The sequence below is a fragment of the Ipomoea nil genome, unplaced genomic scaffold, assembly GCF_001879475.1.
Source record: "Ipomoea nil cultivar Tokyo-kokei standard unplaced genomic scaffold, Asagao_1.1 scaffold2283, whole genome shotgun sequence".
Taxonomy (NCBI): domain Eukaryota; kingdom Viridiplantae; phylum Streptophyta; class Magnoliopsida; order Solanales; family Convolvulaceae; genus Ipomoea; species Ipomoea nil.
The window spans coordinates 2,390,357-2,406,411 of record NW_017618711.1 but is presented as its reverse complement, the minus strand read 5'-3'; the positions used below and the strand labels follow the sequence as shown (position 1 = coordinate 2,406,411).

At 35.4% G+C, this 16,055-nt stretch overlaps 2 protein-coding genes across 6 annotated transcripts; both read right to left on the bottom strand.

Annotated features, from left to right (window-relative positions):
* Nucleotides 1-1,106: 1,106 nt before the first annotated feature.
* LOC109151120 lies at nt 1,107-2,826 on the bottom strand. Of its 5 annotated transcripts, XM_019299039.1 has the most exons (4): nt 2,274-2,826; nt 2,136-2,225; nt 1,926-1,955; nt 1,337-1,595 (listed from the first exon to the last, which is right to left on the bottom strand). In XM_019299039.1, the coding sequence occupies exons 1-4, from the start codon at nt 2,301-2,303 to the stop codon at nt 1,410-1,412; spliced, it is 336 nt and encodes a 111-aa protein (XP_019154584.1). In that variant the 5' UTR covers nt 2,304-2,826; the 3' UTR covers nt 1,337-1,409. The 5 variants fall into 5 exon arrangements, 1 of the variants encoding a protein (XP_019154584.1); XR_002049261.1 differs by lacking the exons at nt 1,926-1,955; nt 2,274-2,826 and adding an exon at nt 1,686-1,865 and having other exon boundaries at nt 1,337-1,445; nt 2,016-2,249; XR_002049262.1 differs by lacking the exons at nt 1,337-1,595; nt 1,926-1,955; nt 2,274-2,826 and adding an exon at nt 1,107-1,325 and having other exon boundaries at nt 2,016-2,249.
* A 4,251-nt stretch (nt 2,827-7,077) lies between these two features.
* On the bottom strand, nt 7,078-10,363 carry LOC109151074 (urease accessory protein D). The gene is made up of 8 exons (XM_019298985.1): nt 10,159-10,363; nt 9,996-10,061; nt 9,762-9,836; nt 9,222-9,266; nt 8,828-9,061; nt 8,353-8,435; nt 8,074-8,242; nt 7,078-7,423 (listed from the first exon to the last, which is right to left on the bottom strand). The coding sequence occupies exons 1-8, from the start codon at nt 10,255-10,257 to the stop codon at nt 7,310-7,312; spliced, it is 885 nt and encodes a 294-aa protein (XP_019154530.1). The 5' UTR covers nt 10,258-10,363; the 3' UTR covers nt 7,078-7,309.
* Between the last annotated feature and the right edge of the window lie 5,692 nt (nt 10,364-16,055).

The window sequence follows — 16,055 nt, the reverse complement described above, 5'->3', positions numbered from 1 at the left end:
ACTCATGGTCCATGAGTGATATAACACTCGTTACTCAATCGTCTCTACTCAAAACGATAAGTGCACTTGCCTAATCGGATTTGTATAATTGTAATTTTTTTAAAAAATATATATAATGGAATAGTGGCAAGTGTTACAGTAGCTTCAAATGTACACGTGTTGATATAAAACACTAACTCAGATCAATCAAATTGATTTAGTTTGTAGTAGTTTATTACTAAAATTAAAAGTCCACACTCAAATAACAAGAGTGAATTTCCAATTGATTGGATTAAAATACGTAATAGTAACCCTTAATTAACTTTTAATTACATGCCTAACATTTTAATAAATTCATGGAAAAATGGCACAGTACAATAATCTCATTAGTCAAATCCTTTAATTTGTTCACCAATTAGGAATAAAATTATTACATAAGGGTCTATGAGGTTTAACCAAATTACACTTTAAAGGTATAATAGGAGATTAGCATGAAATGAATTAACAAAAAATGAAAATTTATGGGAATTATGTGAATAGTATAAATTTAGAGATTCCAAGTGCAATTGTCTTTTAAAGCTCTTCATTCTCAAGTATAAATAGTGACCTTCACTACACTCTTAAATAAACTCACTGGTAAAGGGGAATTACAAATATTTACATTAACTTCATGGGCATGGCCTCCAATTCCCAAGCCCCAACCGCGTTCTTCCTTTTCCTCAATATCATATTCTTTGCTCATGTTGATTGTCTAACCATAGCTGCCCCAACTCCTTGTACATGTATTGAACCCCCTAGTAGTGAAGGTCAGCCCCCTGCCCCATCTCCGGGTAGCAGCCGACCACCTGTTCCACCTCCCAATACTGCTCGACCCCCTGTCCCAACTCCTGGTAGTGGCCAACCCCCTACCTCTCCAACTAATGAAGGCAGTGGTGTCCAAACCCCTACTCCCGGTAGTAGCCAATCCCTTGCCCCACCTCCAAATAGTGTCCAACCTCCGATTCCACCTCCTGATAATGGGCGACAACCTGTTCCGCCACCAAGTAATAACGGCCAACCCCCTATCCCAACTCCAGGCAATGGTCAACCCCCTGTCCCACCACCGGGCAATGGCCAACCTCCCATCACACCTCCGGGCAGTGACCAACCACCCGTCCCAAACCCTGGTAGTGGCCAACCCCCTACCTCTCCAACTAATGAAGGCAATGGTGTCCAAACCCCTACTCCCGGTAGTAGCCAATCCCCTGCCCCACCTCCAAATAGTGTCCAGCCTCCGATCCCACCTCCTGATAATGGGCGACAACCTGTTCCGCCACCAAGTAATAACGGCCAACCCCCTATCTCACCTCCAGGCAATGGTCAACCCCCTGTCCCACCACCAAGCAATGGCCAACCTCCCATCACACCTTCAGGCAATGACCAACCACCCGTCACACCTCCGGGCAGTGGCCGACCCCCGGTCCCAACTCCAGGCAACGGCCAACCTCCCGTCCCACCTCCGGGCAGTGACCAACCACCCGTCCCATCTCCGAGCAGTGGCCGACCCCTGATCCCAACTCCAGGCAGTAGTCAACCCCCAGTCCCACCTCCAAGCAATGGTCAACCCCCAGTCTCACCTCCAAGCAATGGTCAAACACCGATCCCACCTCCGGGAAGTGGTCCACCCCCCGTTCCACCGCCAGGCAATAGCCAACCCCCCGTCCCACCTCCCAACAGTGGTCAAACTCCAGTCCCACCTCCAAACAATGGGCTACCCCCTGTCCCAACTCCGGGCAATGGCCAATCTCCCGTCCCACCTCCTGGCAGTGACCAACTACCCATCCCACCTCCGAGCAGTGGCCGACCACCGGTCCCAACTCCAGGCAGTGGTCAACCCCCAGTCTCACCTCCAGGAAGTAGTAAACCTCCGATCCCACCCCCGAGCAATGGTCAACCTCCGGTCTTACCTCCAGGCAATGGTCAACCCCCGGTCCCACCTCCGGGAAATGGTCAACCCCCCGTTCCACCGCCAGGCAACGGCCAAACCCCCGTCCCACCTCCCAATAGTGGTCAACCTCCTGTCCCACCTCCAGGCAATGACCAACCCCCTATCCCACCTCCGGGCAATGGCCAACCTCCCATCCCACCTCCAGAAAGTAACCAACCTCCCGTCCCACCTCCGGGCAGTGGCCAATCCCCCGTCCCACCTCCGGGCAATATCCAACCTCCTGTTCCACCTCCAGGCAATAGTCAACCTCCCGTGCCACCTCCGGGCAATAGCCAACCCCCCGTCCCACCTCCAAGTAATAGCCCACCTCCAGGCAGTGACTCACCTCCGGTTCCATCTCCAGGCATTGGCCAACCCCCTTTGTCACCTCAAAGTGATGTTAGCAGTGGTGGCCAACCCTCTACCTCACCTTCTAATAACAACGGTGGAACATGCCCAAGGGACAGACTAGAGTTAGGTGTATGTGCTCTTGCAGTCAAGAAGATCGGTTCAATATTGCAGATTGATCACAGTATTCCCATAAGGCCTTGCTGCAACTGCCTTAGAGGGCTGACTAATTCCCAAACTGCTACATGTCTTTGCACAGCATCTAAACTCATTGTTCGTCGTATCAACAATGCCGACCTTGCTATATATACTCTTCTCAAGCTGTGTGGACGCAGGGCTCCAAAGGGTTTCAAATGCGTATAAGACGTACCATGCTTTAGTATGCTGCATTCATGAGTGGAACTATAGAGTTATATATAAAAATATATGAATAAATGAGTTCAGTGATAATTGAACTCCTTTTATGATTACGCTTGTTGGTTGTTATTACAATATTATGTGAGAATTGAAAAACTTGTTGGAGCACGAGTACTCATTGGTTATGTTGGAGTATGAACCTCTATTATTGTGTTAAACTCTATTTTATTGTTTTTTTTTTACAATTGATTTATGTAGTTAACATATATATATATATATATATATATATATATATATATATATATATATATATATGATTCCAATTGTGATGAAAAAGTCTAAAAAAGAGGTGATTAGACATTTTAAAATTTAAAAGCTTTTGGTGCATAGAAGATTTTACAAAATAGTTAATTTCTGTTGACTAGATTTTTCAAGCACATTCAAACACGGGAAATCTGAAAAATAATTTTCAAAAATCATTTTTTATTTTCCAAACACACCGTACATAGTAAAAATATATATATGGTCAAAATTTAGTACAGCGAATATTGATTTTAAAAAATTATTAGTTACACAGAGAAAAAAAAAAAAAGTAAATAATGTGAGTGATGTTGAAGTGGGCAAAGTAAAAATGATACAAGAATTTTATAGTGGTTCTTATTTTTAATAAAGACCAAAAAAAAAAAAAGAAAAAAAAAACATTTTTATACGTTGTCTTTCAATCAAATACTATAAAATTTTAAAAAAATTTAGAAAAATAACTCTCTTTCTAAAAATATTGGGTGCAAGCTAGGTCTGCAATTGACATATAATATTGTTAGTTCTATAATCTCTGGTGTTGTACATGATCGATGTTGTTAATATATCTAAACCACTGATTACTGAATCTGTGCCTGCAACAACGTAACCACGCACACCACCTTCACCCACAATCACTACATACAACCATTTATGTACCTACTATATATTTCACTATATTATATTTCTCTATATATACCACTCCCAACTTTGAAAAGGTTAGTTTATTTTATAAATTAAACAAGCTAAGTGGTATAAATATATATATAGTCCCACGGTGATTAATGAACAGTTTGACAATTAAAGTGGGAGTTAATACCCAAAATCGTCCTCGACTATAGTGTTTTTTCTCAATTTCGTCCTAAACGACTTTGGTGACTTAATATCGTCCCAGACTTTTGTGTTTCGCTCAATTTAGTCCTCCATTTGTTATTCCATCAAATTGGTGTTAAATAAAGGGACAATTCAGTAATGTCAATATTGATCTCTCTTTACTTTCAACTTGTGAAGTGCGAAATTCCTCTTTCTTGTACGAATTACACCCAGAATTACTCCCGGACCTGCAAATCAAATTTTATATTCGCAGTTTTAGGAGTAATTCTGGGAGTAATTCGTAAAAAAAAAAAAAAAAAAGATTTCGCAGTTCACATGTCTATGAGTAAAGATATGCCAATATTAAAATTACTGAATTGTCTATTTATTTTACACCAAATGGACAGAATAACAAATGAGGGACTAAATTGAGCAAAAATACAAAAGTCTAGGACTAAATTGAGCGAAACACAAAAGTCTGGGATGATATTAGGTCACCAAAGTCATTTAGGACGAAATTGAGAAAAAACACTACAGTCGAGGACGATTTTGGGTATTAACTTATTAAAGTGGCTACAATATAATATTAATTAATTTGCACACTACAAGGGAGATTGCATGTTGATATAATGTTGATAAAAAGAAATATCTTTAATGAATATGAAAATTGTGACGATGATGATTGGATGTTTGTGATGAAGACAATCTTTTATCTTGTAATATTATGTTAAACATGTTTTTGAATAGTATCTTTTATGTTGTGTATATATTTCTTAGTTATGTCTTGTCAAATAAAAGACAATGGGGGAGATTATTAGTGTTGTAAAATGTAAACACTTATACCTCATTTTTATAATTGGTATGTTATTATGACAAGCTATTATATTGTTTTGTTTGTAAGTCCATAAAATTAATAGTTGATCAACTATAGTGAACAAACTGCTCTTGGGGAAGTTGCAACAATGAAGGACGAGTGAAGGCTATTACCAGATAAATTCAGTAGGTCGCCCCTTATAACAAGACAACATGTTTAGACAAGCATTCTACTTTTGTGCATATTAAAGAGTCCTAAATTGAAAAAATAAGAGAAAATATATGAGTTTATAAGGTCATGGGTTAAACTAGCTAATTGGTTGCATTCAATCTTTTAATGTGGTTTGACACATGTGCATTATAACCCAATTATGTGACCATAGTTCAATCTTAATTACTGCTCCCTCTGTCCCATTTTATCTGTCTTATTTATTACTATTCATTGGTCAAACCAAGTATTTCTTCTTTATTTATTGTTTTTAGTATTTTTTTTTACTTATTTTTAAATTTGATTTTTTTAATAGTACTTTTATTGTAGTTTCTAAATATATAAATTTTGTAAACTAATACTAAATTTAATATTATGAAAAATGGAATTAAATAACTTGAGTCAAGTCTCGTTAATGAACCAGACACATAAAATGAGAGGGATGGAGTAGTTTATAACAATGTATCAGAGCCTGTTCGGTCCACTTTGTGGCATCCAAAATTTTCGTTTCAGGAGAGAGTGATTGGATCCAGTCTTGGGTGTATGTGCTCTTACACTCAAGAAAATCAATTCACTCTTGCAGATTGATCATAATATTCCCATAAGGCATTGCTGCAACTGCCTTAGAGGACTTACTAATCTCCAGGCTGCCACCTGAAGCTGTGTGGACGCAGAACAATATAGTTATATATAAAAATATATAATAAATGAGTTCATGATAATTTGAACTCCTTCCTACCTCTACTAAGGCTCGAGCCCACAACTTTCCATATAAAAAATAACCTGGTGTCACTATACCACTAGGTCCTTGGTCAATAATAGGTAGAATATTAATACAAATAATAACGAATAATAATAGGACTAGTTAGCATCAATCCACCGAATTAAATTTAAGAGTTAATACCATCTGAGGTCCTCCGAGTATAATAATTTTGTCACGTTTAGTCTTAAACTTTCAAATTGACCATCTGTGGTCCTTCGACTTTCAAATTTAACCATTCGTGGTCTAAGTTAACCACACGTGGTCCTTCAAGTTTTGAAATTTAACCAATCGTGGTCCTCTTGAAAGGACCATGGTTGGTTAAAATTCTCACGAGATATATAATTAGTTAGACATGCATCACTTTTTATTATAAAACTAGTTTTTCACGCGCAATGCGCGAATGAGATAATGTTCAATGATTATTTTTAAATAAATACTTCAAAGTATATCCATGCAATATTATATAGGAGATATTCATGCATAGGTAATTGAATATTGAATTTGTTCATTTAAATCAGTAATTCAAAGTATATAAATGCAAAAATCAGTATATCAATGTAAAAATTAATTTACAAATTTCTTTAGCAGTTTTAATGCATTGATAACAAAATTCTAACTTCTAAGAATGATATGTAAACTGGTTCCTGATTTATAATTTTGATGCTCAACTTTGAATGCTATGTATTTAGTCGGGTTAATTATTTGAGTAAAGTTTATGTTAAATTTTATACTGTGTTTTTTTTAATACATTTTAATATATTCCTAGTATATGTTTAACAATTATGTCAATTCTGATTAGAATGGGGTTCGAACCTAAGGCATTTTCTATAGAAATTAATGATTAAGTTAAAAATAATAAATAGTTAACAGAATATTCCGTTACTAAAGTTTAATAGTTTATACTAATGAAATGCAGGGTTATTAAGGAAAGAAAATAATATAATAGAGGGTAAATAAGAAAAATCATTCAAAAAATAGTAAAATCAAAATAATATGAACTATTCATTTCAACAAATAAAACACCAATATTTTTTTATTTTCGCTAAGGTCTAACTGTATTAGCTCTTATACATTTGTATTTGTAGATTATAATATTTTACAAAGCATTTTTATCAGATCTTAAATTTCATAAGAGAATTATTATAAGTGAAAAAACAAATATTATATTAATATAGTATTGATACCACTAAACTTAGTGGTTAGCTCCGCCAATGCCCAAGCTTTCGACAGCCAAACTTATCTCTTTTTGCATAACACAAGGATTGTTATGCCGTAGAACAGTGTCCACCTTGCAAGGTGAACAGGATTCTATGTTCATAATTACTGAACTCTATATTCATAATTTTTTAACTTCATATTCACAATTATTGAAATCTATATTCACAATTACAGAACTCTATGTTCATAATTTGACACTTTTAATTCTAAACTCTAAAATTTTACATTAATAGGTCGAGAAACCAAAACTTCCAAAATTACTACTTGGGAAAAAAAATGATCAAAACCAGCTAACAATGCTCACGGCAACAACAATTGAAAGGACAAAAAATGTTATTTTTCTCATAAATAAATAAAATATGCTTTTCTGCATCCAACAAAAAGCTGTTGCTAGAAGAAATTGACAGTAATTCATCACTCATCAAATTTATTCCCTCCCAGGAAAAATAATACATATAAAGCTGGCAAATGCACAAGAAGAAGAATGAGTGATAACCAAGCAAAATTTTATGCACTGTAAATCCCGCACCCAATCTTGTTTACTGAATCAGCAGTATGGTGAGACACCAAGCAACGGTTTCAAGCTAGACAGTTGAGTGCGTAAAAAATTGTAAACTGACTCAGTTGTTACGGCAGCTACTCGAGTAACAACACCTACTCCCTGCAAACAACAAACTTCTTAGCTTCAGACTGATATTCTCAACATCGCTAAGTTACAGAGTTGCATCCATTTAAAATGGTTCGAATTGATATAGGTAAACAGATATAGAGGGAATTTTTGGCTTTGAAGCAACTAAAGAAGTAAAGAGGGCCAAGCACATTGTGCTCAGATGGCATGTAGTGACCTCTCTCATGTGAGAGGTCATGAGATCGAACCTCAGTGGAGGCATTGTTGACTCTGTGCTTCATTAGGTTGAGAAAGTATGTTTGAACAGATCAGATACTACAATGTAATAGAGTCAGTAGCATTCAAAAAAAAAAAAAAAGTAAAGAGGAAAAAAAGGGGTATATGTTGGCTTTCTGAATCATCATCTCTTGATATCTCGATCCTGGTGGGTCAACTAACTCAAGAAATTCTCCATTTTTTTTTTGGAAAAACGAAAAAAGAATGTGTTTTTGTAACGTTTCTCCAATTTAAAAAACAGGGAGTGGAGAATGGAAATTTGGATAAATGAAGTAAATGCAATGAATCCCAGCTAACTCTTTCAGTCACCTCGCCCTCACTTTTTTCCCCGAAATAACAAAATGTTTGGAAAACAAGTTTTCATTCTCTCCCTCTTGTTGGGTGTGGAGGGGGACACATGTAAATACCTTTGGACCAAATGGACTGCAAGAAGCAACAAAACTCGGTTTTGCCAAGGAGTGATTACTAGGCTTATTCGCATAGTGTCCGGAGCCAAATGAAGGAATATGTAGATTTTGAGACATTATTCTCTTCACATCTTGCTGGATTTGGTTTTGGACATGTTTCAACTTTGGACTGCAAAGTAGTAGTACAAACATTCTTAGCTCTATACAAAACGAAAAACGAACAAGGGTAGGGAAAAGAGTTCAAGTGCATGATGAATGATGATATACCCATATACTTACCCCAAAAGTACGAGTGTTGCAACTACTTGGTAGTCTCTCATACGCTCAGCAATACTGGTAATTCCTTGATTCTCGAGCATTAGCTGATTGTAGAAAATTGTTTGGTAAATTAGCTGATAGCTGATTACATGCAAAATGACTTTCTCAAAAAGCTAATCGAAAAAGCTATTTTGAGCAGCTTTTTGAATTTTAGCATTTTGGAGCAATAAGTTGTTACAAAAAGCTAATTAATCAAACACTCATATTAATTGTTTAAGTCAAACAGCTAATAGTGGTCAGATAAGCTAAAATTGGTTGATAAGCTAACTATGTTACCAAACAGATCCCACAGATCATGCATCCACGCCTTTTTCTATGTTTTGGATGTACTCACAACCACATTATAAGAAGGACCGATAAGGTTGAACTCCACACCCGATTACTGGAAACTTACCCAATCATTTTAGGTAAAAGAGATGGGTGAAGAAGATATTACCGTATCGAGGAACAAAGGCTGATCACCATCCAAAAAGATGTGGTTTGTGCTTTTGTAAAGATCAAATTCCCATTTTTCTCCTCTTTCATGACGGCCACTAGTTATCCAGTCAACCAGAAGCAAGTTCGAATCTGGCCCAATTCTGAAGACTTGCCTCTGAGAATACTTTGCATTCGAATAGCATGTCACAGGATCTGGAATCACAGCCAATAGAGAACCACTTCCTATTCGTGCCTACTGCATGGCAATAAATAGCCAGCATTATTAGAAAGGGTAACCAAAATCCATAGTTATAAGGAACAAAACGGGGCATAAGCAGTAGAGGTGAATTATTATTTATATGAATTGCCTAAAGAAAATTTTTAAAGAAGTATATACATAGTAGTATCTCTACCTCCAGAAGCTGCTCAGAGCACTTCAACTCCACAGACTTATACACCTACAGTAATCAAAATTATTACATTTGTTATCAAAAGTATTACACTTTCTTGTATAATTAACAAATAATTTATTCTTGATTAATATTACATTTCTATCTTGACCCAAATCCGTGAGACAGTCTCAGGAGACTCACTCTAAGTAATATACGGGCCCTGTTTGGTAAAAAATTGGCCTATAGGCCAATTTTAGCTTATTTGACCACTATTAATTGTTTGATTTAGTTAAAATATCAATATAAATGTTTGGTTAATTAGCTTTTTGCAACTCCAAAAGGCTAAAATTCAAAAAGCTACTCCAAGCAACTTTTTCAATTAGCTTTTTGAGAAAAGAAATTATACCAAACAGGTTTCAGCTAACAGCTAATTTACCAAACATTTTTTTACAATCAGCTAATGTTATCAACTATTTATACCCTCTAATTAACACAATCAGCTAACAGCTAACAGCTATCAGCCATTTTACAAACAATTTATAATGCAAAGAAAGACTTGACCTTTGTAGAGGCTTGTGTGGTCAAAACAGCTGTGCAACCATCTCCCACTGTAATATGACAAGATATACAATCTCCCTAATTGCACCATCAAATTCTAAGTGAATGCAAATTAACTGAAATACAAAATTAAATAATAAAATACAGAAATAAAATTCTACATTCTTAGAAATAAATATAGAAACTATTACAGGAGAGAAATGAAACAGTTGCCGGAGATGAAGATTGAAGACATACAGAGACAATGCCTCCGCCATAGGTGATAGTGTAAACCCAAACTGCGTCAGTTTGGGATGAACCCACCTACAAGAACATGACAATTTTGAAAACCCTAAATCAAGAATCATAACCACTGTATATAAATTAGGGTGGCTTGAATGATAAAATTCCCAGCTTTAACCTTCTTGGGTATGATGAATTTGAGAGGATACTTGGCGAAGCAGTGAGTGACCGTTGACTTTCCCCCCACCCTTTCCACCACCACCTTCCCTGTTTCCATTTTTTTTTGTTTTTGTTTTGGTCTTTGTGTTGTAGAGGTGAAAATGGCAATAGCTTCTTTCAGTTGGATCTGTTTCTGTTTTCCTTCAGAACCCGGATCCAATTTCAGTAACTTGGGCCGACACTTTCCATTATTATTCTCGGACACATAATTACCAGTTGTTATATTATAGACCGCGGTGCATAATCAATTATGCACCGCGGCCCATATACGGCGCCTTTTCTTTAAGTAAAGAAACGGTCCACCGTTAGAGTTAACGGAGTCCGTTTGTTTGGTGTATTAAACACCAACTGACACTGCAGTTATATCAAAATGATACTATAGTTATAGTGAAATGAAACTGCAGTGTATATAAACTGAAACTGAATAACATTTCACATATTTGAGTGTATATTGTACAATGAAGCTGTAATTATATCAAAATGATCATGTAATTATGTTTTAATAAAACTATAGTGTATATAAAATAAAATTAAATAACATTTTCACATATTTGAGTCTATAAAATATCGAATGAAACTATAGTTATATCAAAATGAAACTGTAGTTGTGTTCAACTGAAACTGCAGTGTATACAAAATGACACTGAATAACAGAGTTACTTTTTGTAAAAGGGTGCGAAACGGCGGAAATAAACACTGTTAATTTTCATTTAAAAAAAAAAAAAAGACGCGCGGTGCATAATCGATTATGCACCACGGTGCATAATATAATTTGCCCATAATTACTCCGAATTTAATCATTGACTATTACTCATTTCTAATTTTAGTCATTAACTTTTAAAATTATCAAATTTAGTCCTTTAAATATTGAATCCTTTCTACTACGTAATTTTAATCCACATTTAGCTTTTCTCTGTGTAAATCGTTAATATTAAGGGTAAAGCAAAAATTCATGATCATTGTGCTAATTGCTTCTCACACACAGGAAGCAATGTTATAATTTCGTTATTCTAGCAATCCTAATTCCACCCTCAACGTTGTACTTTTTAACTTGTCGCCTAGGCGACAAGGCGGGGGGGGGGGGGGAGGGGGGGATGGAGAGGAGGGGGGCTCCATGATAACTATGATTCAGTTTGATGGCCAATTTGAACGTTTTAGATTTTTGAGAAATAAGAACAATTTGCAGCTCTCAACGTGTCCAGATCAACGAATCAGGTATAATTTTTTTAAAAAAATGACACGGTGACATTTTCGTAAATAATTCAAACTTTGGTACAAGTAAATGTGTTATAAGTGCAAGTAGCTGGTGCACCTTTGCATGTAAAAAGGGCAAGTAAAATCGCTTACAAGTGCACCTATTTCCACTTGCAAATGCAAGTAATTTACCTTGTTAGCATTCATGCACCTAGGTGCAACTAATTATAACGTTAGGTGCAACTAGTTATAACGTTTTGTGCACTTAGTATTGATATTCAGTGTAAATTTTACTTGAACATGTAATACATTTTACTTGCACTTAGATGAACTGTATGAAGCTGGTACTTGCCTTGTAATACATTTTACGTGCACTTGTAAGTCATTTTACTTGCACTTTGATATCCAATTATTTACAAAAATGCCACTGCATTTTTTTTTAAATCAGTGTTTCTCATTTCTTTCCTGGGCGAACCGTTCGCACCTGAACACACTCCTTAGAACGCATGTCATCCGTCCACGTGTCCAGATCTAATTGATGAGAAACACTGATTTTTTAAAAAAAAAAACGCGGTGGCATTTTTTAAAATAATTGAAAATCGAAGTGCAAGTAACAGTTTCATATAGTGCACCTAAGTGCAAGTAAATTACTTGCACATGTAAGTGAAAAATAGTTGCACTTGTAAGTGAAAAATAGTTGCACTTGTAAGTGATTTTACTTGCAAAGGTGAACTAGTTGATTGCACTTGTAACATATTTACTTGCACAAAAGTTTGAGTTATTAACGAAAATGTCACCGCTTCATTTTTTTAAAAAAAATTACATCTAATTCGTTGATCTGGGCACGTTGACAGTTGTAAGTGATTCTTATTTCTCTCATGGGCGCTTGTTCGCATTAGAGCGTGCCCGTGTGTGTGTGTGTGTGTGTGTGTGTGTTTGTGTGTGCGTGTGTGCGTGTGTGTGTGTGATCATATGAGAACAAGTCCGTAGGAGAAAACTAAGAACTAATCCAACCTTACATTTGGAAAAATTGAACGCATCATATTAGATTTTTTTTTAAAAAAAATGTAGTGCCAGTTTCGTAATTATCACCAACTTTTCTATGCAAACGGATTGACACATTTAGTATTAACGTTTTGCACATTTAGTGTTAACATTTTGCACAATTACTATTTAGTATTAAAAGTTTACACTTACAAAAATGCGAAGTGCATTGCAATTAGGGCTTTGATTTTGGAGTTTTATGTTGAATTTTTATTTTATTTGGTTTAGTGGTTCACTTTTTACTGTTTAAGGTGTAACCATTTAAAATTTAGCTTTTTTTATTGATTTTATAGAATTTACCCGATTTACATATTTAGTTGTTAAAGATTACATATTTAAGTGTTAAAATTTGCACAGCAGAGTTGATGATAATTACGAAATTGCCTCTGCGTCTTTTTTTAAAAATCTGATAAGATCCTTTAAATTTTTACAGATGTAAAGCTGAGATTGATTTTTATTTCTCTCATATGAAAATATTCTCACAGGATCCATAGCCTCTGTGTGTGTGTGTGTGTGTGTGTGTGTGTGTCCATATTGAATATTAATTAAAAAACTCACGGTGGCATAATTGTAATTTTGAGTAAGTCATATGGTCTTTTGTATTAGTGCACATTTTTCTTCTTCGAGTGTACGTACATTTTTTTTTCTTCAAGTGCATCTGTTTTGTTTCAGTATTTAGTTTCTCCTTTGAGTGCACATCTTTGTGCCATTAAGTGCACATCTTTGTGCCATTGAGTGCAAAAATTTGGCCTTCAAGTGCATGTTTTTCTTTCTGAGGTTGCACAATTAATTTTCTTCTAATTTTCCCTTTTAATGTCTTTTTTTCCCTTGTCTTCTAGTGATCCTCTTTATGTTTTCAAGTGCTCAATTTCATGCCTACAAGTGCATGTGTGTCTTACTATAGTGATAAAAATAAATAATACTTAGCATTCCATTGAACCTTTTTTTTTTGCCTTCTAGTGCATGTTTTAAGCCTTCAAGTGCATGTTTTCCTTTCCAAGAGTGCACAATTAATTTCCTTCGATTTTCCCTTGTAGTGTGTTTTTTTTCTCTCTTGCCTTATAGTGATCCTTTTTATGCCTTCAAGTGCTCAATTTAATGCCTACAAGTGTATATGTCTTACTATTGTGTAAAAAAAAAAAAAAAAAAAAAATACTTAGCGTTCAAGATTTTAATTGAACCTTTTTTTTTATTATTTTATTTCTAGTGCATATTTTTAGTCTTCAAGTACATAATTCTGGATAGTATTTGCCTGTTTGTTCATGTTCAATTCATTAATAGTCTTACTTCTCCCTATCAATTAAAGCCTATTACAACATGTCTAGGTATGGTTTGTGAGTGAGAAGTCCCCATGGCATATTTTGTGTGTTTGAGAACATCTTGTGAGAATTTGTTACTATTGTTGTGGTATGATATATGAGAACAAGTGGACCTATTGTGAGACATATATACATGCAAAAAGCTTTTGAATGTAATTTCAAATCATGTCAATCTTTGAGTGGAGCATATAATTGTATTTTATTTTTTTAAGGGGCAAATAAATGTTTAAGTGTGGAGTGTACAAGTGTTTAATTGCACTTGTTTTAATACTATATCTATAATAAATTTTCTTGTATCTTTTTTAGTTTGAAAATATTGTATTTAATTCATTAATATTTGATTTTAAAGAATTTCTAAATAGAAACGACAAAATATGCCGTTTGTACCATGCTGATACTATTGTTGTCATATCGCTTTCATAAAAACTCCAATTCAGCTTATTTAAGTGTACATGAAAAAAAAAAAAAAAAAAAGACAAAACTCTAAAACTTTTATATTTAGGGTTTTCATAGATTCAAAGAATATTTAGGTCAAACTGCTAGGCAAATTTTGACATGCATAGAGACAACCTTACAACATTCTAATAGTAATTTAGCTAGCCACATCTCTTTCATACAAAGTTTCATAGAGGTAATTCAAGTGTCTATGAAAAGATATGACAATCTCCTACAACTTTGGCATTCAAAGTTTTCAAAGATTCAAACTAAAAGAAGAAAAAAAAAAATCTAGGCAGATTTACCTAGGGAAATGGCCATGTTGTGGCTATATCACTTAGGCGATGTTACCTTAACATGCATGGAGCATAAAAATTGGTAGTTTTTGACACGCCATCCAACATGACCATGTTAAGGGTGTGCTAGTCGTCACAAAGTCCTATGTAACTGGTGTTTTAACCATTTTGGAGTTCTTTTCAACCCAAGATCTAAGAGATATCCAAGACACTTTTAGGAATTTCAATTATGCTTTGAGCGACAACTTAAATATTAAAGAATTGAAGGTTAGAATCAAAATTTCTTTGTTGATTAAATGGGTCTTTCTACGTTCTTAAATTTCTTTATCGTTTATTTGATTTCTTTTATATTTGCCTCCATGATTAGAGGCTAAGCTCTTAGTGCTTAAATTTATAATGAACACTAGGATGAGGCATCCTTCTTAATTGTTTATTGACCCAATATATTGTTTATCCTTTTGGTCCAATTGTATTTTTCATTATCCTTAGATTAATAATTATTAGCTTATTAAAATCATGTTTGATTCATGTATTTGTGATAGAGATATCATTTTAAATTTTATGACTAGATCATCACCACACAATTGGGAGGAGTGGCATGAAACTCAAAAGATAAAATGACATCAATCTTTTGTTTTGAGTTAAATCATTCAGTAGAACTCATAAATTTTTAAGGTTTTAATGTTGAATGAGATTCTTATTAATCAACACAGAAATTACTTATTAATATTCTTGAGAAAAGATATTAGAATAAATTATGAGATCTCGTAATCTCATGAATATGAAATTGCTTTGGACATTTATTTATTGTGTTCAATGAGATTTTTTTTTTTTTTTGAAAGGAGCCAGGGTGGCATTTTATTCAAAGTAATGCGAGATTTGTGCTGGTGGGTTCGCATCCCAGTACATAGCTGAAGTTTGACTAATAACTGAAGTAGCTAAAGCATGTGCTAAATAGTTCTCTGATCTAGGAACAAAAACAACTAAACAAGAATGTAAAGAATTAATTAAATTCCTGCAACCATCTATTGCGTAGCCAACATATGATCGATCGGTATGTGCTGAAGTAGTTAGATATTGTTTGACCGTTAAACCGTCCGTGAGTAGTTCCAAGCTTTCCTCTCCACGATTCTTGAGCCAAGACAGAGCTTCCTTGCATGCAAATGCTTCCGCCATAAGAGACGAGAAACATCTTGGAAGTGAAGAAACATAGGCAGAGATATATTGTCCGTTTCCATCCAAAAGAACTGCACCTACCGAGGCCGTATTTGTGGCATGGTGATAACTCGCATCCACATAGCACCTGCGAGTGAGTTGCCCCGGCGGATGAAGCGGTACTGGGTGTACAGCAGGCGTGGCCGTGAGTGCATTGGTGTGAGGCGGTACGGCATTGCATTCGGTTCCACGATGCACGGCGCACCATGCTTGCATCGTGATGGTGGCCGTCCTTAGTGTTTTTTTCGGCATTGGCATGTAGGCGTCCCAAACGGCATTGTTTCTTGCTCTCCAAATATGATATAAGATTGCAGCTGCATACACCAGACCATCAGTGTCTAAATTATTCAAAA